At 40.6% G+C, this 25,915-nt stretch overlaps 2 protein-coding genes and 1 non-coding gene across 9 annotated transcripts in view; 2 read left to right on the top strand and 1 right to left on the bottom strand.

Annotated features, from left to right (window-relative positions):
- The first annotated feature begins 211 nt into the window (after window positions 1-211).
- On the top strand, window positions 212-20,361 carry trpm6 (transient receptor potential cation channel, subfamily M, member 6). Of its 5 annotated transcripts, none has more exons than XM_005922772.3 (40): window positions 213-459; window positions 1,217-1,296; window positions 1,487-1,525; window positions 2,148-2,403; window positions 2,643-2,856; window positions 3,114-3,238; window positions 3,370-3,541; window positions 3,637-3,811; window positions 5,154-5,277; window positions 5,359-5,431; window positions 5,570-5,670; window positions 6,306-6,440; window positions 7,086-7,139; window positions 7,449-7,583; window positions 7,703-7,828; window positions 7,977-8,245; window positions 9,240-9,468; window positions 10,536-10,688; window positions 11,045-11,200; window positions 11,327-11,455; window positions 11,556-11,807; window positions 11,918-12,092; window positions 12,954-13,068; window positions 13,147-13,343; window positions 13,444-13,576; window positions 14,762-15,200; window positions 15,511-16,168; window positions 16,476-16,567; window positions 16,738-16,840; window positions 17,087-17,133; window positions 17,251-17,315; window positions 17,412-17,437; window positions 17,554-17,604; window positions 17,747-17,812; window positions 17,920-18,218; window positions 18,341-18,423; window positions 18,502-18,707; window positions 18,803-18,854; window positions 18,973-19,085; window positions 19,765-20,361. In XM_005922772.3, the coding sequence occupies exons 1-40, from the start codon at window positions 442-444 to the stop codon at window positions 19,857-19,859; spliced, it is 6,030 nt and encodes a 2,009-aa protein (XP_005922834.2). In that variant the 5' UTR covers window positions 213-441; the 3' UTR covers window positions 19,860-20,361. The 5 variants fall into 5 exon arrangements, 4 of the variants coding, with proteins under 4 accessions (XP_042077142.1, XP_005922834.2, XP_005922832.1 ...); XM_005922770.3 differs by having other exon boundaries at window positions 214-459; window positions 2,148-2,337; XM_042221207.1 differs by lacking the exon at window positions 213-459 and adding an exon at window positions 499-1,073.
- Window positions 10,101-10,183, top strand: trnal-cag. Its single transcript has one exon. It is a non-coding gene; the product is annotated as a tRNA-Leu (tRNA).
- The window catches only part of rorb (RAR-related orphan receptor B), a 22,459-nt gene continuing 16,777 nt past the window's right edge, over window positions 20,234-25,915 (bottom strand). For all 3 annotated transcript variants that reach the window (XM_005922776.3, XM_005922775.2, XM_005922774.3), the window contains 4 exons: window positions 25,792-25,899; window positions 25,548-25,658; window positions 25,188-25,300; window positions 20,234-24,933 (listed from right to left, as the gene is read on the bottom strand). In XM_005922776.3, coding sequence (XP_005922838.1) covers window positions 24,769-24,933; window positions 25,188-25,300; window positions 25,548-25,658; window positions 25,792-25,899 — 497 coding nt within the window. In that variant the 3' untranslated portion in view covers window positions 20,234-24,768. The remainder of the gene's footprint in view (window positions 24,934-25,187; window positions 25,301-25,547; window positions 25,659-25,791; window positions 25,900-25,915) is intronic.

The following is a 25,915-nucleotide window of genomic DNA, read 5'->3' as shown; positions in this document are numbered from 1 at the left end:
TATTATTATTGCAATGGAAAACTTGCTCTTCTGTCCTGCCCAAGTGTACAACCCTGTTTATTTTACTGCCACTGCAGGTGTTTTGAGCCTCACTGCGCTGTGTGAAACTTTGCTTGAGCCAGAGCTGACGACACTTTAGTAATATTTTTGACTCACCAGTGTCCACTTTCACCAGTCACCACAATCCTTCATGAGAAAGAGGGGGAGACACCCTTATTGCCTCAACCAATAAGGGTGTCTCCACTCCTTAAGTTTTCACCTCCTTGACAACTTAAGGAGGTGAAAAACTCCTAACCGAGCTGGAGGGAGGAGGCCATGAACTCCCCAAGGCTTCCTGGAAACCTGCCCTTTGGACCAGCGACTGATTAAAGGGCGCTCAGTCCTTGTCGGGAGAGTAATGATGAAGCGGAGTGTCTTTGCTAGCCTCGAACATGTTTATAAATGAAGTTTGCAGTCATGGTAAGATATATGCTAATATTATATATAAATATATATATATGTACTAAGTAGGTCAGCTTATTTCCAACAAGTGTACTTTTTACGAAATGTGAACTTGAACTCATGAGAAATTTGAACAATATTTCTCTGTTACCGGTTTGCTAACAGTGATATTAGCAGCGCTTAGCGGTGATTTTAAGTTAGATAAAACGGGTAATAGTAATAAACTTTTAATGAACTAGTGTAGTAACATAACACGGGTGTTCATTGTGCATACAACGTGTTAAACTGTTGGTCCTGCTGCTGCACAATGGGCGGTTTTATTTAGTGCATATAAAACTGTAACAGTTGTAACTGTTTACTTCGCTAACCGTGTAGACTAATCAGAGGAAGAGGATGTGTAGGTCTGTGTATGTGCTCATGTTTCCTGAAAGCAGTTCTCTCCCTGCAGTGAGGCCATTGTTAAATATTCCTGGGAAACATGAAGGAAAGATTAGTGTGAAGGGGATGGGCTGAGTACTGCAGCTCAGGGTTTTGGTGTTTGCATTTCAGCTTTCTGTGATGGGGAGGGATCTACACTTACTACACTGTTTGCTCAGCATGTGATCGACACTAAAATGAGCTTCACTGAGAAGGTCACTGATAAACGCGCTTTTTATTTCAGGACTAATGTGCTTCCACTTCCTAGAATACGAGTCAATAAAGAAGACAATATAGTGCTTAACAGCTCCAGTATCTGTGTGCTGTAAGTAAATATTTTCTGCTTTTCTTTTTTTAGTCCAGAAAGTGTTGGATTGAGGAAACCTTCTTCAGGAGAGAGTGTGTGAAGTTCATCCCTTCCTCTTGGGATCAGCACAGGTAAACTGGGATCTGATTGCACTGATTAGCTTTTATGATTCTGAGAAGAAACACACAGATTGTAGTATAACATTAACAGCAGCTATTTGAAATAACATTTTTCTGAGAGCAGAACTATTTGGCATGTAGCCCTTACTTCCAGGAATAGCAGCCATGTGGATATTTTGATAACGCTTCCTGTCTCTTTCAGATGTATTCCAGTATGCCACGTTTGCCAAAATTTGATAAGGTATCACTGATGAATATTGTGCTGAAGATGCTGTCCTACCAAACTCTTTCTTATTTTCTTACTACATACTTCTGTATTGTTTTCTCCCTCATTCTTTCAGCATTTCATCATGTCCTTTTCTGCCTTTTTTCTCCTACATTTGCACTGCACCGTTATGGGGAAATGGCAGGAAATGTGTGATTTTCATGGTCTGTTAAATGATAACAACAGCCAGACATAGAAATGTGTACTCAAGGGCAAAGGGAGGTGGAGAGGAAGTGTGGGATTTAGAAAATAAATGGAAGAATCACTGAAGGCTGGTTTAAAAAGTCCAGGTGGATTTCTTTCATCTTTTAGGGCTTGTCATGCGCCCTACATATTATTATTGCTTATTAACAACCCTGCCTCTATTTTGAGGAGCTAACATGTAGTTAAGTGTCACTGATAATTTTGTTACTGTTTTTTGGGCTCTTCCCTATTATCTAAAAGCAGACTATCAGAAATAGCTACTTAATTTAATTTATTTAAAATCAACAACATTATGCTAAAGTGTTGTAAAAGTATGATTGAAGTTAATCATTCTAAAAAATTACCTTACGATGCTTCTTCCTATGCATCTATGCAATGTCGTTCTATTTGCTAGATGTTGCTGCGGCCACCTGATAGGGGAACACTCTTGGCAAGACTCCCTTCCTCCATTGTCCCTCTGTCCTGGTCCTGGACAGGATGTGGAAGAGGAGTGGTCCATGGAGCGCCACACCAGGGCCAGTCCCACAAATGCCTATGGCACCGTAGACTTTGAAGATACTGCCACACGTGTCTGTCGAGCCAAGGTCTGTGAGTTTACCAGCTCTGTGCGTGTCTCTAGGCCAAAGGAACATTTTTTCAAAAGTAAAATGGTAAATGTACACACGCTCAAAAGACTGCTTCAAATATAGAAGCAAATGCTTGCACTCTGTTAATAAGACCTAGATTTTGATGGTTGCGTAAAGTTTTCTTTGCTATGATGTAAGCAGGCTTGGTCGCGATGCATGAAAGCAGAGATGCTATCTAATGTAGTGACAAAACAATCGGCTCAGCAGCACCTCAGAAAAGTACAAAGAGCTTCTCAGTTGGAAACACTTTCATGTTTTTCCAGTATGTTCGTGTTGCTGTCGACTCCAAGCCAGAAGCATTACTCCAGCTGATGTTGAGGGAATGGCAGATGGAAAGACCCAAGCTACTGCTGAGTGTCCACGGAGGCTCCGAAAATTTTACCTTGCCACCTAAAGTCAACCAGGCCTTTAGCAAAGGGCTGATCACTGCTGCCCTCAGCACAGGGGCATGGATTTTCACCGATGGCATTAATACAGGTAAGTTTTACAATTTTTTGTGGAGTATTATTTTCTGCCTATCTCCAGTTAGTGACTGGCAGCAATCTCATTACTTACATCTGAAAAAAAAACTACGTTGATCTGTGTTCTGTTTCTAGAAGGTTCAGTTTTGGTTAGTTTCTGTTAGGTTTCATTTCTGTATGGCATGCTGTTGTAAAAGTACCCCTTGGATTTTAGTGCTTTTGTTCTTATTGTGTATTTGCTGTGCATTCAGCTACTATTCGCATGCCCTCCAGGTGTGTCTAAATATGTAGGTGATGCAGTTAAATCCTTTGGAAGCCATGACCTGAGGAAGAGAAACACAGTTGGCATCACACCCTGGGGAGTGATTGACAACAACATGGACCTTATAGGCAGAGATGTCAGTATTGAAACTGTGTTTTTGCACGTTACTTCATTCCTCACCACATTTTTTTGATATATGCAGAGTACCATATCCCACTGCGCTGCTTTTCTTTGTCTTTGACTGACACTGATTCAACATCGCTTCAGGTTTTCAGGCCTTACCAGCCTCTGGGAAACCCTTTGAGCAAGAGAGCCTGTCTCAATGGTTTCCACTCCCACTTCCTGTTGGTGGATGATGGAACGCTGGGCAAGCATGGCTGTCAGCAAGGCCTCAGGAGGAAGCTGGAGAAGCACATACAACTACAGAAGATACATCCCCGTGGGTGGTTTTGCGCAAAAACTAACAAAAGAAACAAAATAGGAAGCACACAGATTTGACTGAAGTCTTAACATCATCTCTTCTCTTTTTTGCAGGACTGAACCAAGGAGTGCCTGTGGTGTGTGTGGTGGTGGAGGGAGGTCCTTCTGTGGTGTCTACAGTGTTGGACTACGTCAGCACTGTGCCCCCTGTGCCAGTGTTTGTGTTTGAGGGATCAGGCAGGGCTGCTGACCTACTCGCCTTCTTACACAAGCAGACTGCTGTTGACAGGTACAGTACGTAGGCTGGTATAGGCCTGTAGTGGATGCATAGCAGGGTCTTTTTGAGCCAGCTGGTTTAATAAGCAAGCATAATTTATACTTACGGCAAAGTGCAAGTTATAACACCTTCTTCATGAGTATTGGGGCATATTTTAAGGTGAAAAAGAGAAAAATGGGCAAAGGGAGAATCTCCCCTTTACCGTTATATCATTAGAGTGAATAACTGTAAACAGATTTAGCACTTTTTTACTCAATTTGAGCACTCCAAAGTACTTTCCTTACAACAAGCCTCATTCACACTCCAGTAGATGGATCGCAGAGTTCAGTATCTTGCTCAAGGATACTTCAGTGTGAAGGCTAGGGGAGTCAGGGATTGAACCACTGACCTTCCAATTAGCAGATACCTCACACCACTGCCGAGCCGCATATGCCAACTACTTGAAAAGGCAGTTAGACCCAGCCACATTCTTTGTTTTTTCCTCATCTCAGATGAACCCAAACACACAGTTACTAATATGATCCTGTCCTGCTAACTACATTTGAGTGACGTTTATATTTTAGGAAGGGTTACCCAATAGGTGTATATAAAAACTTGAAGATGATGATGCAATTAATTGATTGTAAAATGAGATAGAAAGTAGAAACTAGACAGCAGTGTCCTCTTAGTGCAAAAAAGCAAAAGGCTGCTCTGGTAAGCTCATAAATTAGCTTGTTAGACTCTTATTTTGACTCATTTAACATTTACCAAAAAGACACAGGATTACAAATATTAAATTGTTTCAAATGTACATTATCCTTCCATACATGTACTTATCCTTTCGCCAATTCAGTCTCATGGGGAGCGGAAGCCTAGCTATCATAGGGCGAGAGGTGGGGTACACCCTGGACAGGTCGCCAGTCTGATGCAGGACTAACATAGAGGAACAGGCAACCATTTGCCCTCATATTCACACCTGTGCGAAATTTAGAATCACCAATTGACACAACTCCACTAATTGCATGTCTTTAGCCTATGGGAGGAAGCCGGAGAACCTGCGCAACCATGGTGAGAACATGACTCCACCTTCTGCGACCTTCTCAGGACCTTCTTGTTGTGAAGCAAAAGCGCTAACATTGTGCTGCCCGGGGGTACACGTTGAACAGCATATTGCAGGCCTAGCACAGAGAGACAGACAACAATTTGCGATCACATTCACACCTACTGCCAATTTAGGTGAATGACCTAACAAGCTTTGGACTGTAGGAGGAAGCCAGAGCACCATGCAGGGAGAACATGCAATTCCACACGGAAAGGGTCGAGCCGGCCCAAATGTACACTGATTGTGTTTTTATGTTTGTTTGTTTGTTTTCAGACCGTTGGAAGCTGACATTAAAGAGAACTTCCTCACCACGATTGGAGATGTGTTTGGAATGGAGAGGACTGAAGCCACTGACCTCTATACTCTCCTGCTGCAGTGTATGGATCATAGACAGTCTGTGAGTAAAGCAGCCTCTGAGGCATGTGTGTGTTGTGACTGAGGACACTGACTACTAAATCAGCGTTTCTTTGAACAACAGATAACCATCTTTGACTCAGAGTCAGATGACCAGATGGCACCAGATGCTGCCATTTTGACCGCTACTCTCAAGGGTACTTGTTTCCTTCTTAATTATCAAACATTTTCTCTCAAGTGACTTTGATTCATTAATGTGGGGCTGGAGCGTTTCTCTTAGTAAGTCAGAAAATCTGAGTTATGTTATATGTTTTGCTGCTCTGAATCAAAAACAGGCACAAAGGCCAGTCCATCAGAGCAGCTGAGTATGACTCTGGCGTGGGACAGGGCTGACATTGCACAGAAAGACGTCCTTGTATATGGACAGCATTGGCAGGTGAGAAAGTCAAAAACAAAGGGAGTTGTTAAGAGATATATTCTAAAACACTTCTTCAGCTGAGAATCAGAGAGGAGAAACACACAGTTTTACTTGTTGCTTAGCAAGGGCAGCTCTGAGCTCTCGCACGAGAGTGAGGGCTCAGGGACTCGCAGCTCTGAGACTGCCCTGGTCTTTATTTATACATCAGTGGGTGTTTGTTCCTTACATTGGAATATGGAGGTGTGTGTGTGTGTGCGTGTGTGTGTCAGAGTGTGACCCCATAAATGACTTCCCTAAACCTGCTGGTCTGGAAAATCCAACAGTTCATCTATATGTAAAAAAGGCACTTAGACTAAAACTGACATAGCTACTTTTATCCTACCGTAAAAAAATAAAAGAAGGTACGACCTTTCCCATGCTCCCAGGATGTGGGTGTGAATGCCAGAGCACTCTGGAATGCACACAAAGCCTTTGCAGACTATTAAGGATCGCACATCCTATCACTACCATATGTAAACTTATATTATTAAAAGATTATAGTGACTACTAAGTACAATTTTCTATTGACAGGAGTCATTAATGCAAAACTGTAGTGCAATTGTTTTCCATTAAAGCAAAAAAGGAGATATGTAAATTATTTTTTACTTGTGTAGGTGGGCTCCTTGGAGCAAGCCATGCTGGATGCTCTGGTGATGGACCGTGTCAGTTTTGTCAAAATGCTGATTGATAACGGCATGACTATGAGCCGCTTCCTCACAGTCGATCGCCTTGAAGAGCTCTACAACATGGTTACTATAATATCTTAATATATCTGCTTTAAATATTTAAGACACTTCTTTTTTCTTATTTGTTATTCATCATTTTATTAATCAAGGAGAACAGTACAATTAATTCTGTGAAGTATATTTTTCAGAAAATAACATTTACTCACTGGAGTACTTTTGATTATCTTGGGGTATTTCCTCTTGCGTTTGGCTTTCACTTTGCTGTGCAAACATACAAAATCCCTTTATGTTTGTTTCTCTTGAATTTCTCTCACAATTCCCAAAGCTGCTTTGATCCAAATCTCAGTCACTGTAAGTGTTTTTGCACCAGGATCTCTTGTGTTTTGTGGTCAGTTGCATCCAAAATATTTTCCCAGTAGTTGGTTTAGGATGCTTCTAAAATCACAGAGCTCTTTGCCATACATTCACCCTCAGCTTTCTCTATGTTGTCTTTATATTTGTGTATAAAAGCCTTTTCACTTATTCATAACACTGGGATAAGTAGTTCCTTAAAGAAACAATTTGATATTTGTGGAGCTGTGATTGCATGTGCATTATGCAGCCGTTAAAAGTAACTAGTAAATTTGGTTTGCTTTGATTTTGCGCTTTGCATTTTCTCTTAACTGTCATTTTCTTTTTTTATATAATTATACAAAATCCTCCCTGCAGGCACAAGGGCCAACAGCCCGCTTCTTGCACCACCTCGTTGAAGATGCAAAACAGGTGAGTTTTGATATTGAGAGTAGCTGTAGGTGCAAATCTAGCTTCCCTTTCCCTCCCGAAAAAAAGCATTGTCAGCATATGTTGCTCCAAGACCTGTTCAGCATTAAAGAGGCCTTTACAGATGTGCAAGTTTCCCATGTGCACTAATGTTCCTCCATAGCATTGCAAATGCCAGCTTTGGAACTGTGCACTGACAGCAACCTGGGTGGTCCCTCACCTTTTTTGTGTTATAAATACACAGAAAAGCAGCCACATTTACATGTGCACAGTATATGTTTATTTATCGTGTTTGTATGTGTTTGTGGGGAGACATCCCTTCCTGCAGGTTATCGTCTTTCGATCATTGACATGGGCTTGGTGATAGAATATCTCATAGGAGGAGCATACCGCAGCACCTACACACGCAAACAATTCAGAGCTGCGTACAGCCGATTGCACGAAAAAGTGAGCAATGATCGTATTCTTTTTCTTTGCCCGCTGCACCCTGATAAAAGCCATTTAAAAATCCTTTGGTTTAATGACTTTTACAGTTTTCATACAAATGCCTGTTTTGATGCCTGTAGAATGGTAGACGAGACAGTTCAGCCACCTTTTCTAAACTCAGACATGGACTGATGCCAAACTCTACGAGGAACAGGAGCCTCCAGGACCTGCATTTCTTTAGGACCGCCCAGCCTTACAAACGCAAGGTTGGTTTAGAGTTATTTTTTTTAAGATTTAGATGAACAGTTTCTAATTTTTCTATCTGTTTTATGACAAAAAATCTCACATTCCCATCTTTTGTTTTTTCATTTCCTTGTCCCTTATTTTTTTCATACATCTAACTTTTTCTTCTAGGAGCAAGATGTGTCACCCAGTACCAGTGGGGAGGTGTCTAGTCCAGGCCTTGATGATGCTCCACTGCTGGTTCCTTTCAACTTCAACGACTTGTTTGTGTGGGCAGTCCTTCAGCAAAGGCAGCAAATGGCACTGTTCCTGTGGCAACATGGAGAAGAAGCGCTGGCACGTGCAACGGTGGCCTGCAAGCTTTACCGCTCCATGGCCTTTGAAGCACGTCAAAGCAGCCTGGATGATAACATTATAGAGCGATTCAAGACGTATTCACTGTGAGTGTCATTGAACTGTATGACTTATTTTAAACAAGCAGTGATCCATTGCTTATTAATAGCAGTGATACACTCTGAAAAAGTGGCACATAATGGAATACCTTTTGAATTTCCATCTAAGCTCTGGTTTTGTCTCTTTTGCTGAAATATGTGATGTCATCGTGTTAAGATTTAAGTAGCTCTCTAAGCCTCTGTTGTGAGTCTAGCAAGGGATTTAAAATGTCTCCAACTTAGTTGAAATAAATCACTCGAGTATAAGACAGTGGCACCAATTTTAAATGAATGCTAATTTATCCAGGACTGACTGCCCAAGCAAATTCAAGGGTATACTGCATGATGCAAAAATAAATCTCCAACAACTCAAAATGTCATCACAGTGACTGCAGGTAACTCTGGTGTCAAAGTGCCTGCGTCTACAGTCGGATAGATTTTGACATATTTGACCTGCATTTAAGGTGCTGTCTAAGAAGAACATTAGGCAGAACTACAGTTTCCCAGTGAACACAGAGACAGAAGCAACATGTTTGACATAATGTGCTCTGGACATACAAATCAAAGATGGAGTTATTTTTAGGAGAAGAATTTCTTGCGGTCTTTGAAGCGTGGTGGAAAGGTTATGCTTTGGGGACTGCCTCGGTCTCACAGCAACTGGGCAGCTTGCAGTCATTGATTCAGCTATGAAGGATATATTAAGGATAAGGTGTGTCTGAAACTTTAGTTTAATTTGAAGCTGACCTTGAATGGAACAGCCTAGGCAATATCCAGACTGGAGTCTCATTGAAATGTTCTTGGAAGATTTGAAATGCAAGAAACCTCTAAACCTTTTATAGCTGTGAAGCACCGTTACCATGCAGTACACTTTTTTTCCCCTCGGGACTTCATGTTACTTTGTATATGTGAAGATATGGGTACAATTTTTCTTTTTTGTTCTTTCATATTTTTATAATTATCACAGAGTTGACATGCACATATCTCTTCTGTCTTTGTGTGTCAGTGAGTTTGGTAAGCTGGCGGTGGATGTGTTAGATTGTGCGTTTCGTCAGAACGAGCAGATGGCCATGAAGCTGTTGACTTATGAGATGGAGGCATGGAGCCACTTCACCTGTCTGCAGATGGCTGTCTCCTCATGTCACAGACCATTCGTCTCACACTCCTGCACCCAGACTCTCCTCACTGATCTCTGGACCGGTCCACTTAACATGAGAAAAAACTCATTCTTGAAGGTAAACCTTGCAGATAAACCAGATAAAATTCATATTTCAGTGTCATTTAATTGCATCACTGCAAAAAGAAAAATAAAGATAGAAGGGTACAGGGTAGGGGTGGGCGATATAGCTTCAAAATTATACAAAAATATTTCAGCAGAATTATAGAAAAAAATAGTGAATATGTCTTATCAGCAATTGCAGCTCACAGGATGCAGCATTTTTAGTCCATGAAGGGCATGTTCCATCTTTCTTTTCCTATTACCTGCTATCATTGAAGACTGACTAGCTAATTCAAAGTTTGAATCTCTTGCTACAAGCTGGTAGCAGCAGCAGTATTATAATGTCATAGTGCTGACACAGCATTGTATATAATGACACAGCACAAGTCAAATGTAAGCACAAAACTATCCGAAATTAAGTAGTGCTTATAGCACAACTGCTTAACACTTAAGTTTAACAAAAAAGTAACTTAACCTGTTAACTTGACAGGAGCCTGCACAGTATTGTTGTAAGATTCCACAAAAGCAATGAAATGTGACTGTCTCTGGAAAAGCTTGCCATTATTTCTAATATATTTATTGCAATGTTTCAGTCCTGTTGACCTTCATCAGGTCCCAGATTCTAATTTAGAATCCATTAATCACGAAGTCAGGATGGCCGAGCGGTCTAAGGCGCTGCGTTCAGGTCGCAGTCTCCCCTGGAGGTGTGGGTTCGAATCCCACTTCTGACATTGTCTGTTTGCATAATTTCCTTAGGGATTGTTAAAGTATTCTGGATTAAACATATTAGCAATAAATGAGTTAGGGTGCTGCAGTTAACTGTTGTCGATTTTGTATTAGCATTTTGTCACATAATGAAGTTCTGTCTGGGATTTGATATCTAGGGTCGAACTTAAAGCCATGTTTTTCCACTACAAAACCACATCGGTAATTTTCATTCATTGTTACATCTTCCTGTCATGTAGAGTGTAGCTAGGGAGCGCTTCAGCCATTATTTGCTGTTTTCTTTTGGTTCACACATCACCAGCTGCTTTCATCACCCCCATTAAAGCCTGGTTGTGCCTCCTTTTTTTTTTTTTTAAGATCATTTTGAGCCTTCTTTTGCCTCCTGCCATCCTACTTCTGGAGTTTAAAAGCAAAGCTGAAATGTGTCACGTACCACAGACACACGAGGCAATGCTGTTTGGACTCGACTCAGTCAAGCCAGCACCAGGCTCCAAGGGCTCTGATCACACGGTACAGTAGGAGTGCAGTACTTTCAAATTTCAACTGGCTAATATCTTACAGTATTTCATGTTTGGCACTGATCACCACCTGCACTCATGTATATATCTTTCTACGTAGCACTTTTAATTCTTATTCTCATGTATATATCTCATGTATATCCCATGCACATATCTTTCTTTCTACATAGCACTTTAATTCTTATTGTTTGCACTGAAGCACCGCAGCAATTTCCTAATGTTGTAAACCTCAACATCTGGCAATAAACCCCATTCTGATTCTGATTCTGATTCTGATTCTGATTCTGATTCTGATTCTGATTCTGATAGTATTTCACTTCACTTGTATGGTTTACTCTACCCATGCAGGGTAGTCGTGATGCAGAGCAAGGACTCTCTTTCCAAGACAAACGTGTTGGTCCTGTGTCAGAAACCATGTCCTCTATAACTGTGCGCTGTGTTTCCTGGATCACAACACTCTATGATTTCTACACAGCTCCTGTTGTCAAGTTTTGGTTTCACACGGTAGGTTTTTTATGTTAGTTAACACACGATAAAACATTTCTCTTTCTCAAAGTGCATCATGCAAATGATTATTATACATTGTTCTCATCCTTCTGTCTGAATGTCTTTTCTCTGATTCAACTGTAGATGTCCTACTTGGCCTTTCTGATGTTATTCTCCTATGTTGTCCTGGTGAAGATGGAGGATCAACCCAGTGTTCAGGAGTGGCTGGTTATAGCATACATCTTGTCAACTGCAGCAGAGAAAACCAGAGAGGTCAGAGGTTCAGTTCTTAGCAGAATATATTAAAAAGTGTTACAGGAGAACATAAAATCACAAGTCAGTAGTAATGTAAGTTTCTATCTTTTGTAATTAGATATTAATGTCTGAGGCAACAAAACTGAGCCAGAAGCTGAAGATTTGGTTCTCAGAATACTGGAACATATCAGATTTCATCGCCATTCTGCTTTTCGTGGCCGGACTGGCAATGCGTTGGCACTCTGATCCCTACCTGACAGCAGGGCGCCTCACATACTGCCTGGACATCATCTTCTGGTTTATCAGGGTGATGGATCTGCTGGCCGTTAATCAGCATGCTGGCCCTTACCTCACCATGATCACTAAGATGGTGTGTACAGACTGCACAGCACTCACTGGAAACATAAAATGTTGAGAAGTGTGTGTGTGTTTTTTATTTATTTTTATTTTTTAGTAACCTCTCACTCTCTCTGTGCCCAGACCAGAAACATGTTTTATATTGTGGTGATGATGGCAATAGTGCTGCTGACCTACGGAGTATCCAGGAAGGCTGTCCTGTCACCAGACGAGGAGCCATCATGGAGCCTGGCTCGAGACATAGTCTTCCAGCCCTACTGGATGATCTATGGAGAGGTCTATGCATCAGAGATAGACCGTTAGTGGGCCAATAACACTAGATACTTATTAACCAAAGGGTTTTTTTTAAGTAGTAGAATTTAACCTTTATGATTTTTGCATTGCCCTGAGTTCTTGGAAATACTGACTTGAAGATTGCTGCAAGGCTAATTTGTCACTTATCCTATTCCACTTGAATTAAGGTCATTCAAACAGTCTTACCTCACAAGGTGAGCTTTGCTTGACTCACCTTTGTATTGCAGTGCTTGTTATTGACTGCAGCTGAAAGGAGTTCTTTGTTTCAGAATTTAGACAACTTCACTTATTACAGGGGCTGATTCTTCGTGCATAAAAAATATGCTGCAAATAACAAAATCACTTAAAATGTAATTGGTATAAATGACTAAGGGAGTTACAGTACATGTAGGTCCTTCTGCTGCTTTTAGTTGAAGGTGTAACTTAGATTGTTCAAAAAATAAAGTTTGGACGCTTCCAAAGAGCTATGTCTGTGTCTTCTATAAGAAGAGCAGTAAACAAATCAGTGCAAGGTCTGTCACACTTTACCCTGTAAACAGTGCCAATTCTCTTACTTTAAGATTTTTTTAATGTACTCAGCTCCAGCGTGGATTTAGGCAATCTCGGTTGCTTCTGATGTCTCAGACCAACTGAGTGATGTTAAAATCTGAGCTCTGTGTCAGCTGTACCATATGCTGCAAGACTCTGTGCCCTTTTCTTGTCCCTGTAGAGTTTTATATGAATCTGGTTCTAATTTAGCATTCATGATGCAGAAGGAGATTCATACCAAGTCTCTGATAGTTTTTGTATGATGAATAAGAATTAAAAAAAAAACAAAAAAACTATTGCACTGTGTGTAAGATCTGCGTATTTTGTGTGTCAACAGCATGTCAGGAAGATGATTCATGTCCTCCTGCATCCTTTCTTGCACCATTTCTCCAGGCTGTGTATATGTTTGTCCAGTATATCATCATGGTCAACATCCTCATCGCATTTTTCAAGTAAGCATATTGAAAAATCTTAGTTTATAGTAATTGTTTGAGGGGCTACCCTTCAATAAACCAAACTCTTGTTAACAGCAACGTCTACTTTGACATGGCATCAACATCCAACAAGCTGTGGAAGTACAACCGGTACCGCTACATTATGACCTATCAAGTGAGACCGTGGCTGCCACCGCCCCTAAACCTCCTCAGTCACATGGACCTGGGTTTGAGAGCTATTTACAAGAAATTTAGTGGCGACGCTGAGCGGGAAGAGAGAGCCTCTGGACTTAGTAAATACCACAGCATGCTTTCTGGAAAGGAATAAAATGGTGATAGTTTAGCAGCTATCTCTACACTTGTCACTTCTTCCATCTCACTTGTTTTTACTAGAGCTCTATCTGGGCCACGAGGATCGCAAGAAGCTGCATGAGTTTGAGGAGAGATGTGTGCAGGCCTATTTTCATGAGAAGAGTGAATGCCCGCTCAGCAGTCAAAAGAACAGGATCAAAGTCACAGCTGAGAGGTAGGACTGCAAACAAGGGGCTTCTCATTTCTTTTGTTTTGTTCGATTATTTAAGATGAGCTACCAGCGCTTGTGTGTTTCTGCTGGATCTGTGTCTCGCTCTCCAACCTGCCATATCACTATGGCTGGAAACTTTGTAGCCTTGTAAATTTGTCTTGTTTGGGAGCCATGCACAGGATCATTGCTTTGATGTAGAGTTCCTTTTGTGTCCGATGCAAGAGCCAATAGATTATTTCTTCTATAACACGAACAATCGCTCTGTCTGTCATCACATTGTTAAGTTTAATATTGATAAGTTTGATAAGTATAATAAATAATGAGGTATACATACTGTGCCAAGATGAAAGCAGTTAACTCATGTAACTAGATTTAAATGAAGTATTAGAGGCGCATTAAGATAAAAGATTATTGTTCATTTTCACAATAAAGCCAAACTTTTGAGATTAAACTTATTATTATTTTGAGAATATGTGGAGATTAAAGTCGTCATTTTAAGTCAAACAACTGCGATGGCTGCTGTACCCATTGCAAACATTGCAAATTGCCTTGTGTAGAAGAGTTACTGAAATACCTTGATCAGTTTTCATATCATGTCTTGTGATACAACATAAACCCTCTTTACTGCACAAGGGTGTAACCATTGATTTTCTTGCATCTGTCATTGCCAGCTGTTTCATTTTTGCATAAATCGGGGGTTAAAATCTGTTTTTTCCTTCTGACCAGATGCAGCTTTCTGCGTTAAAACTGCATTTCTGTGCTTATCACCACACCGTGTTTATGTATTTAAAAATAAATAATTTCCTTGTTACTAAAACCAACTCTGAAGTATGATTTCACTAACTCATCTACACAAGACATTATGTAGAGGGTTTAGCAGCCGTAGCAGTTGTTTGACTTGAAACGATAACTTTAATCTCCGTGTTTTAAAGTACTTTTTTAATGTGCCTCCAATGCTCCTTCTTACAAACAAGTAAGTAGGTAGATTCTTAAATGTTTATTTACTTTGTCTTATAGCTTATATATAGCTTGTGCTTGTATTGTGATCCTACTAACACAGGCTTCCTTTGCCTTTTGTGAATTTACAGCTGAACATGTGGCTGTGTTTAGTGTACAAAAAGCATTTAACGTCAGTAAATAAATCGTAAAAACGTCATTCACCATTTTTGCTCATATTTGTTCCATCAGAACAGAAGAGATGTGCATGATGGTGGGGGAGGTTTCAGAGAAGGTCAACTTCATTCAGGATAGCCTGTCAGACTTAGACTCTCAGCTCGGTCATCTCCAGGACCTCTCTGCTCTGGCTGTGGACACCCTCACTCTTCTTTCTGCATCCAACAACCTACATCAGGAGGAGACACGCCTGGCTCAGTGTCGGCTCATTACAGCATCCCAGCACGCCATCCCTCACAGCTGGACCCTTCCACACAGAAGTGGAGCAGACGGTGATGTGGCTAATATACAACGATTGGTGGCCAAGCCGTATAAAAGTACCCCGCCTTCATTGCTAAAGGGCTACACCTTAGCAGGAAATAGACGGGAATCACAGGAGTGCCATGTAGGAGTTAGGGGAAGCAGGGGAGGAAGATATGGACATACAGAAGAACCAGAAGAAAGGGCAAGAGAGGTGCTTACTGTTGTCTTCTAGTAATGTTGTTTCACAAGAAGGAAAGAGAATGCACTACTCCCTCACACTAAATACAATGTTTTGATCCTTAAACGTTTGTCATGTTAGACTCTTTGAAAGGAGAGGTAGTTGTTGCAAACCTGAACATGGCCTTTAGGGGGAGACAAGCTAAAAGAGATCCATAAAGTATCCATAAAGTCCTTATTTTAATGTGATGTAATCTCTTCACAGCTTTATGACATTAAAAGTAAATAACCACTGACTTAAAGAATTTAAAATACTTTGTTAATCACTTATTTTTTCCCCATAGGATCATCCATGTGAGAATCAGCAGGGAGCTTCTGACCCAGGGTCTTGTGCGTCCCTCTCCCACTTTAACAGTGGAGGATTTTCTTCGGTCAGAGATCAGACACCCTGTGAGTCCTGTGAACCATCCCAGTGTGGGTCTCCTCTTTCTCCCAGAGGCTTGGAGTCACTCCATTTTAAATTCTGGACTTGTGAGCCATATTTGTTTACCAGTCAGGAAGAAACATCCATGGAAGAGGAGGATGAAGTAGAGGAAGAAGGAGAAGAGAAAGAGGAGGAAAAGACACAGGAAGAACCACCTAACATAGACGTGCACCGAGCCTCCAGCAGTGCTTTTCTGTTCGACCCACAAGACATCTCAGAGGGTTTGACAAATCCTGCCTTTTCTTGTGATGATAGTCAGCCAACTTCTCGGTCCAGAAATTCCAACCAGTGGAGAAAACCCATAAAATCCCCAAGGTGGGCATGTTTGTCGAGGGACCGTCCGTATGGCTACTGCAGATCTTTGTCATCCAGCATGGAGAATATGACTTTCGCTGGAGCACCCCTCAGCCCAACCAGGGGATCCTTTCCTTCTCTCAATGAATCAATGAACAATGAGAGTTTGCTTGGTAGGAGGGGTTTAAAGAACAATACATCACTAAGATGCAGCAGGAGCCAAGGTATGATAACGCATGGGTTTGAAAATCAAGTTAATCTTTGGACGCTGATGGTTTAAAGCAATGAGTTTGCATGAAGAGCTTTGTGATATGTAGCACATGCAAATCTTAACAATTTTGCAAGTCAGAACCAACAATGTCATAAAAGAACTTTAAGGGTCATTCAGGTCATAAGCAGTCATTTTCTCTGTATCTTGCCCCTGATGAAAATGATCAAAAGGAAATTTTGAAGATCTGTGTGTACCTTATCTATTTTTTTTATCATGCATTTACACACAATAACAGATAATGTACGTCTGTGTTTCTGCAGAGTGGTCCAAATCATCTGACTTTACTCAGGTCTTGGACAGCAAAGGCAAAAACAAAAAGACCGTGAAGATACGAGAGAGCAATCTAGATTTGGTAATATGAAAAAAGTTGTGCTCCTCATAGCAGAGGATCAGTCAGGTGCAAAACATGGCACAAAGTCATAAAACTAAATCCCTGCTATGTTTGTGAATGGGTTTTTCATTTTCGTTTGGTGGTTCTTTACAGAGAAGCTTTTCCATCTCTTTATTTGTTTTGGAAAATAGAGAGCCATGCATTCCCAGTTGTCTGATGTCAGCTGGGGAAGGCGCCGGAGGTTGATAGGAGAACCCACAAGTCGGTCGGCTTCAACCAGCCTCAGTCAGCTCAGTAAGACCTGCATTTAGATAGAGTACATGTTGTATTTGTACCCAGAGCTTTCAGAGAGCATCTGCTAGTATGCATCACTCTGCTTCCTCTGTATGTATGTACAGTAGAACGAGAAGAACGACAAGGGTTGTTTTTTCATATTAAAAGAAACAAAGTTTGATATGTGTATGTGCGATGTTTAAATTATCAACCACTTGAAGTTTCTTATGTTTTACTTAAAAACTGTTAATATCAATATTTTTTCAGATTTTGAACAACTGGATTTGCTGCAGAAACAGGTCTTTTCGCATCAGGTAAAGATGTGGTAAAGTGTAGTAACAATATTTTGTAATTTGTGGTAACATTAGCGATAGAAATGCTAAAATAATTAGTGTAAAATATGTCAGTGTTCTTGCTTTGATTACTGGTAGGATGTATGGAGCCCCACGCACTCAGCTTGGAACAGCTGGGCCAGGTCCATGAGTCGCAGGTCTTCGTAAGTCTCCTTTCTTTTTTAGCCTTCCAGATTTACCCTGAATTTATCGAAACTTTTTACTTAAACGTAACAATGTTTTCTTGATGTCTGTTGCAGAATACAGAGTGGCATTTCAGCTGAAGGTATTTCTGGACGTACAGATTGAATACATTTTCTGTAACATGTGGTCATGTAGTGTCTGTTATAGTGAGATGTATTTGTTTTGTTTTTTAATGCCCTGTAATCTTACCTGCTGCAGCCAAGAACTCCTCATTCCAGTCCACTGACAGTTTGTATCCACATTACTCAGGTATTTACACGATCTGCAGAAAATTATTTAAATTAAATAATAGATCCTGAAAGGATCATCTATTGTGCATCTATTGTTTTTGTGATTTCTCGAACATTAGCTCATCTGTAGTTTTGCCTGTATCGTGCCTGTGTGTTAACAGCTGTGGAGAGAAACAATTTGATGAGACTGGCTCAGACCATCCCTTTCACTCCTGTCTCAATCATGGGTAACTTGCTTGTTTGATTTAGGATTTATTTATTTTTTCATTACTGTTGTTTTACCCCCAAAATCCATTTCTGTGCACTTAATCAAGTTTTTGAACATTCTCTGTAGGAGGTGAAGAGGTGAGCATTTACTCTCTGGAGGAAGTAGCCTCTGATGCTGACCCTGAATCCAGCTCAGTCTCTTCCTGGTCATCACGAGGCCTGTCTGCAATCCTGCAGCCCCTCTTGAGCGAAGAAGGCTCTTTGGATGGGGGCCTCCGGCAGGGCCGCCGGGTTCTCTGTACATGGGCAGAACAGGATGTGCTCAGACCCGGGCTGGTATACGTGGTGAAAGGTTTCAGACCAGAGGTGGTTCGTGTCTGTAAGAAGTACTTCCATGGTAGCACGGCACTGCAGCTTTGTTTAAGGGTAAATCTTTAAAGTAATCAAGGATTCGTCTACATTTGCTGGTTAGCAAATCTTTTACTTTTCACAGTTTTGAATTGAGTTTCAAGTACTTCTAACACTATGATCAATTTTTGTTTGTGAAGGAAATACAGCAGCAGAGAGCGGCCCAGAAGATGATGCAAGTGTTTAACCAAGTCAAACCTGATGATTTGCACTACTCACCAAGGTCACTATTTTATCTTTCCTATGTGTGTGTGTGTTAGGTGTGTCCGTGCATTTAATAACTGCCCCTTCTATCCACCAGATTTCTTGACGTGTCACTGGTCCTCTGGCATTCTAATGGTCAGTGGCTGACGATTGAAAGGAATATGTCTGGTGACTTCATGAAATACAACAACAACACGGGAGAAGAGATCACCCCCTGCTGTTCACTGGAAGAAATGCTTCTAGCCTTTTCCCACTGGACCTACGAGTACTCACGCAGAGAGCTGCTGGTGCTCGACATACAAGGCAGATACTTTTACTTTACTTTGCATGTTTGTAGTCGCACACGTGAGATGTTGAGTCTTTTTTTTTAAAATCTGTTCCTTTATTCCTTTTGACAGGAGTGGGAGAGGAGCTGACTGATCCGACAGTCATTATGGCAGAGGACCAGAGGTGCAGTAACCATTTCTGCTATGCGTATAAGTGATATTTATATTCTCTGATTTTAGAAATTCACATTTTATCCCATATGTACTGATGAAAGTCTGCACTTTGACTGACTCTGTTGCAGTGTTAGCAGGGGTGAGATGCTTTTTGGACCTGATAATCTTGGAGACGCTGGCATCAATGGTTTCCTGCAGAAACACTCTTGCAGCGCCTGGTGCCACAGACTAGGTCTAAAAGGTCAGAAACATACAAAACCTTGTCTACTGTTTTTTTTCTGATCCAGTGTGTGACATGTGAATTAGCATTTCATTGTATGTACCTGTTTTTGCACATGTGTGCATACATGCCTTTGTATGTCACCTCGGTGTCGTCACTCAGGAGGCCAGCTTGGCTCAGAGAGAAATCCCCAGCAACTTCAAATAAAGACGGCACACACGAACAGCCAGCTAATTAAGCTGCGAGTGTTCGTTTATTTCTATAACAACAGTAGTGTTTGAGGCATGAGGGAGGGCCCGTCTTTGTGCTGAGCGGCCTTTGATTATGTATTAATCATGTCTTTGTGCTGGCGATGTGCTGCTGAGACATTAGCTTTGATTAGCTATTAATTAACGTCTCTGGGTAGACATGATACCGGCATCTAGAGGATAACTGCGCGGAAAGAAACTGTGCTCACAAACAAACAAGCCCAGCAAACAAACACGCAAACACTCAGACACAGTTGTTTTGATATTTCAAAGGTACGTTGTGTTTCCTCTTCCTCTTCTTGTGTCCTCTCCAAGATTTCACCAACAAATCAAACCAAATTATTTATGCTGGATGCGTGGATTTCCTCCCAGGCCTGTCAGTATTCTCTTTCTTGTGGTAATGACTGTGTTATTGGAGCGACATGTCGCTAACTGATGTTTCTGTTGTTCAGATTTAAGAAACCATCCGGACAGCTGCGAGAACAGCACTGATGTGGAGCCAACGTCGGGGACAGAAGAGCAAGAAGACGATGAAACCAGGAAGTGACCTTTGACTCAGGAAGTAGGGAAAAGAAAGCATGGGAACTTTTATAGGTGTCTTTCGTAAACACAAGTTCTGCCTCTTCACAAAAGATCCTTGATAATACCAAAGATTTTGCACTAAGGATGTTTATAGATTTTCAGGCTTAATGAAGGAAAAGCGGTAATCAGAAAACTTTATATAAAAAGATAAAAATATAACTTGTTATTTAACTGTATGTGATAATTCGTGATAGAAAAAACTGTAAAATGAAATGCAGTTTTTGTACTATTTTTAGTTCAGTATATAACTAATAGCTGTATTTTCTCAGGAGACATTATGGATTAATCTGATATATAATATTATGATTTGTATGTGAGTTAGAAAAATGAAGCAGAATCTCACCCATAAAATTTCTTTTTATTTTTTTTCTTCCCACAACAAAATGTCTACAAAAGCGATAAAATATAGAATTTAACAAAAAAAAAAATCACTTCAGACCTTCACATTGTATATACATCTCAAAGGAGAACTCACTAAGGCCCCTGCATGGCTCTGAACTTCGACCCAGTCTGATCCATCGTTTATGGGCGTGACTCACTTTATTGCAGATGCATGCTTTTACACACACAGTCACTCTTTCGTTCTCGTCTGAAAATGAAGCGTTGGACAGTAGAGCTCGTGGATTTATGGCAGAGTCAGAGTTCAGAGTCAAGCAGAGTCCTCACCAAATGAAAAAGCATAAAATGTAAAAACGGTTCATCAGCGTAATCACATACAGGTTTTTCCTCAGAGTTCCCCTTTTTTGATTGGTTTCTCAAGTAAACTCACACCGTAAAGCATCTACGCCCCACTCTGCCAATCCTTCCACTCCTCACTAGCTATGGCACTTTGAAAACAAACAAATGTCTCTTTTTTTTGTATTTTTTCTGTTTTTGTCCTTGTTGTTGTTGTTTTGTTAGTCCTGTGTAAAAGAGGTTCTGTAGCCTAAGTACCTTTTAGGTTTTGGTTACAGATTGCTACATTTTGTTTTATTTGCTCTTGCTGGGATGCAAAGACATTCTAAACAATAAATTAACAAATTTTCAACACTACTCCAATTGCACAAATGTGTAATGCATCAAGAAAGTTTACAAAGCATTGGTAGAGCAGAACGTCATCTCACATCTCGTTTTCTTCCTCACACGCACACATTCACGCGCACACAGCTTTTTCTCAGGAAAGGGAGAAGAAGGTTTGGATTGTGTTCGACTAAGTGTAGGAAACATTTCAAACTCAGCATGTTTTAAAAAATTGTCTGCGCAATTTGTCCGAGTCACGTCGAAGAGCCGACGACTGCTCGTTTGTGCGCTCCGTGATGTCATTCTGTGTTGATGGAGTGGTAAAGGCGCATGATGCGTTCAGCCCCTCACACTGAACAAACTACTCCATAACATTCAGAATCGATTATTCTCCCACAGCAGGTTCAAGGGTTATCCGATTCAGTAAGGCCAGTTCAGAAAGGGCCGTTCAACGCACACATTCAGAGGTTGAGAACAAAAAACTCCCCAAAACATTTCAAATCCAGCAACAAATTAAAATTGGTCACGTATAAATTAGAGCATTTATTTAAAAATCCTTTCAGTATGTGAAAAAATTGCTTTGAACCGACTAAATTGATGTGGAATTTGCCCACAACCCATTCCCCACCCTGCCAAAAAAAACCAAAACAAAAGAAAAAATCCTCTCCCACGAAACCCACATTATCATGAGAAGAGAAAACACAATAAGCCCCAAATGTTTCATTGCTCTGAAACATCATGCAAATAGAACAGAACAACAATAGGCTAATAGTAATAGAAGAATAGTAGTCATAATAAGAACAATAATAATAGTAAATAGTAATAAAATAAAAAATAATCTTACAATGCAAACATGACAGTAGTAAATGCCTCCAGTTCTTATTGCTACAGTATCTTACTTACAGTGTTGCGTTGCCACTCGTTCTTGCCGGCACATCCCCACCCCACCTCCCCTTACAGCCCCATCCCAGCCCTCTGATTCACAGTCTAACAAGGGATAATAAAAACGTCACACACAAAAACTTCATAGTCAGAGTTGGAATTCACTGTCCCTGCGGTGTTGTGATGGCGCTTGTGTCACAGCTTACTACTGGACTTCCCTCACTGTCCCAAAAGCAGCAAAAAGAATCAGTAAACATGAGCGTACAGTGGTGAAAAGAGCACACTGATATACAAGTTGTTGTTTTTTTAGTGCTATGTTATTATGATTTTTGCTATATAATCTGGAGTCTAAAGATATTTGGACAGTGAATTCATGCTCTGTACACACACATACACACAGACATACATCTGTCAAAGCCTTGTCTGGGCAGATTTCATTTCTGGCATACACTGGTGGCGTATGCCTTTTTTTTTAAATCCTAAAAAGTTATTCTTTTATAATTAATCTTTTTTTTTTGTAAATTTGCAAAAATATTAAACCCTCTTAATGCAAAATCTGAAAAAGAGCTGCTCCCTGAGAGATGCTTTGTAGTGCATCAAGCCTTAATGAGCAAGTGATTGTCTTTTAAAGAGTCACTGGCCTATGATCTGTGGTCGGGTCAGGGGTCGGAGGAAAGATGCTGGACTTTCGGGGAACCTTACATAGATGCAGCGTGGAACAGATCAGTATAAGCTGATTTTCTAACGTTAACATTGGTACTTGCTCCCTCATTGTTGTTCTCCACGTGGGGAAAAAAAAGATGGAAGGATAATAAATGTTAGGCATACCAGCGGGCTTAAGGGGTACATAACTTTGATGGAAAGTCAAAGATTTGGCCGCTGTGCATTTGCAAAAATCAGAAAAGCTTAATGTTTTAAAATTGCCTAAATAACACTAGATCAGAGTCCATTATTCATAGCATTCAAAACTGAGGTAAAAGTGCGATTTTTAGTCGCTAGTCAGTCCAACATGTCTTCAGGTAATGAAAGTATCATCATCATGCGCTAATGTTCTGTCAAGTGTCTCTTTTTTGGGCTCATTTTGAAAGAGAGCTCTTTAGCCGCGCTGCTGAGATTTCACAGCACTTATAACTTTACAGGAGAGATTCACAGAGCATCTTCTAGTTCTAGTGTGTAGAAACCACTGAAACATGTCTACGCAATGAGATTTCAAATTATTCCTTCACCAGAAAAGACCAATTACAACATGCCTGGATAAATACCCAGTGGAGCCAATGTGATTTTTAAAAAGTGGCCAACAAACAACAAAACATAGAAACTAAGACAAAATGTAAGTGCTAAAAATTATGGAATGACTACATAAAAAGCAAAAATTGATTGTCTATCACACTTTCCTTTTTTCAAATTGTTAATGCCATATTGCAGCTTTAAATGGTATTCTATTCTGGATTAATTTATAACTCTAAGTCAATGCTCTCTTTACTGAAAACACTGCAGAGTCTGTGGTGGTGGAATGAGTACTGCCGATGGAAATGACTGTTAGGCATAACCATTAAGTGAAATATAGTGCATTTTAGTTAAAACGGCTACCTTGATCTGAACAACTGAAAGCATGAAGAGGAGGAAAGGAATAAGATCAGAAAGGCAGTGTGAAAATTATTGCTCTTTAGACAAAGGGTCCTACATATTCACAGCCCACAGGGTCTTTGTCACCCATGGACTGTAATGATTGTGCAAATAGTGATTGTAGGGATGAAGCATACAGCACTCATACATGTTTGAGTGACTGGAAATTTGTGAATCCAATTCAGGTTTGTTTCATTTTTCGTTGCCTTTATTTTGGTGGACAGCTATACACGCCTTCACCGTGATTTCTATCCACTTATATCTGCCAGAATTTTACGGACAGGTCCTAATACATGAGAGATAAAGGTCTGGGTGCATGGGGAATTTGGGAAGAGATTTGGGGTTCATTGCAAGGTCCTAGTCTCTGATTAGCTGTGTGTGGCTGATTGTTCGAAAGCAGTCCAGCTTTTATTGGACGTAATTATTGCAGCGAGAAATAAACGATTGATAAGATGGCAAATCTGCCAGATTCTTTTTCTTGCAAAATAGAATATTTCTGTATATATCTCCAGCTTGAAAAGTAGCAGTAGCCATTATTTTTTTTTTTAAATCCTTCATATGCTCTCTTTACATTACTATAGGTTCAGAAGGATGTAGTACCTTCTTTACATATGAACAAAATCCAGACAAGGCTTCTATATATCAACAAACCCAAATTGAATCCCGGTTTTTAGCCAGTGTTGTTTTACAAGTCTCAACTTTACAAATTCTGTACACAAGAAACTATCAAATAAAATAAAAACACGTAGACACGGTATAGTCAGCCACAGTGGACTGCTGTATATTTAAATTAAGACTAACTTATTTTAACAGAACAAGAAGTAATACTGGAATCCGCTCTCCACTAGAAGAATATCTACAATAGCTTCTCTAAATCCACAGTTCCCTCCCCCATCCAGCTTCACCATCTTCACATGGAAAATAATTCAAATGATTTTTTCAAAGTTAAATCATTTTAACTTACCAATTTCTTTTTTTTTGTTTAAAGATTGACAGCTTAAAATTGTTCCTAGATATTTTAAAGTCTGTACATTACTGGTCAGTTCAGTTCAGTTCAGGAGAAAGGTGGAAGCCCCGCTCAGGTTGTGGCCTGGGGCACGTTTCATTTGTATATACATTCTTCAGACTGTATCGGTGAACAGAATGGGATAAGTGCTGGACATTCCTAGTATTGTTGTCGGGAACTCTAAGCTGCTAGCAGATGACTCCTCACCCACCAGCTTGAAATGTGCCTGGGGGGGCTCGGAAATATGTGGTTGCCACGATGATGACGTAGTCGACATAGCTGCTTTCGTCTTGTTGGATGCGGCTGTCTTACTTTCTTGGTCCTCTGCTGGCGTCATTTGTTGCATGTGGACCACAGGCAGTCACTTGGGCATGGCCATGGCAGAGTTTGGGTCTGGGTTGAAGAGTTCTTTGTAGAGTGGAGGAAACAGGACATTGACTGTTTCTGGGTGGAGTTGCTGGAAGGCCTGAAGCTCTTCAGTGTGGAGTGTGCACAGGGCTGACAACGTTGGGATTCGGCTGATCAGCTGCCGGACAAGAGAGAGAGATGATCAAGGATGAGGAAATTTAAGGAATGACAAAGTGCAGATGAGGACAAGGCTATAAGTCAGTCTTTGTTCTGCTACTTCTGTTGTGTTTTTTCCCATTGAATCACCCATCCTTCCTACCAAAGGAGATCCTGTCTTCATGTTTGATTTCCCTTTTGGTCTTAGCCTATAGATTCATGCATTTTAGGCTTCTATGCCGTTCTAAGTTCTCTCACCATAAGTTCCAGCCCTACCTTGGCCAGTGCATCTTCATCCATGTGGTTCTTCTGCATAATGTGCTGCAGAGAAAAGTAGATCTTCTCCTGGAGCTTTTGAACTTTCCGAGGCTCCATCAGCCACGGTCGATCTGAAAGAAGAATAGACTTTTTTAATGCCGACAGAGTTGATTGAAGGGCAAAATGTAAAATTGATACGGCTGTGAGGCCACTGTATAAAATGTTACGTGGTGAGGACTGGTTATGCTGCTTGATACAGAATAATGTAAAGAGAGTTACTACCTTATTTTTAAAGTGTTTTTAATTCAAGTCCATGCACATTGCGTTCTGCATTATTATAATATTATAATATATTATTATAAGCAGATTCACACTGACCTGTGGAAATTAGTACAGCTGCCGAGAACAGTGCAATCTCCTCCTCTGTTAGCTGCAGTGAGCACATACTCTTCGCAAAGTCAAACACTGCACTCACTAAGTCATCACAACCTTGGAGGGACGCACAGGGAACGGCAGACAGTAAGAAAAAAAAATAAAATTATCTCTCACTTCTTTTTTTAATAATATTTGGCTGTACTCCTCGTTCATACCAAGACAAAATGTTTAGCTAGTAATATCTTACCTAGGGCTTTGAACATCTGCATGCCTCCATACTTCCCTTCAAAGAGTACTGTGTTGTTGAGAGGGTTGAATGCCCTGCACATCCGCACCAAGACTACCTCCAAACAACCTGGAGAGAGAGAGTG

Source organism: Haplochromis burtoni, unplaced genomic scaffold (genome assembly GCF_018398535.1).
Source record: "Haplochromis burtoni strain Fernald_Lab_line unplaced genomic scaffold, NCSU_Asbu1 Contig_62, whole genome shotgun sequence".
NCBI classification, from domain to species: Eukaryota; Metazoa; Chordata; class Actinopteri; order Cichliformes; family Cichlidae; genus Haplochromis; species Haplochromis burtoni.
Note: the sequence above shows the minus strand (reverse complement) of the source record. Positions and strands in the feature narration are given on the sequence as shown.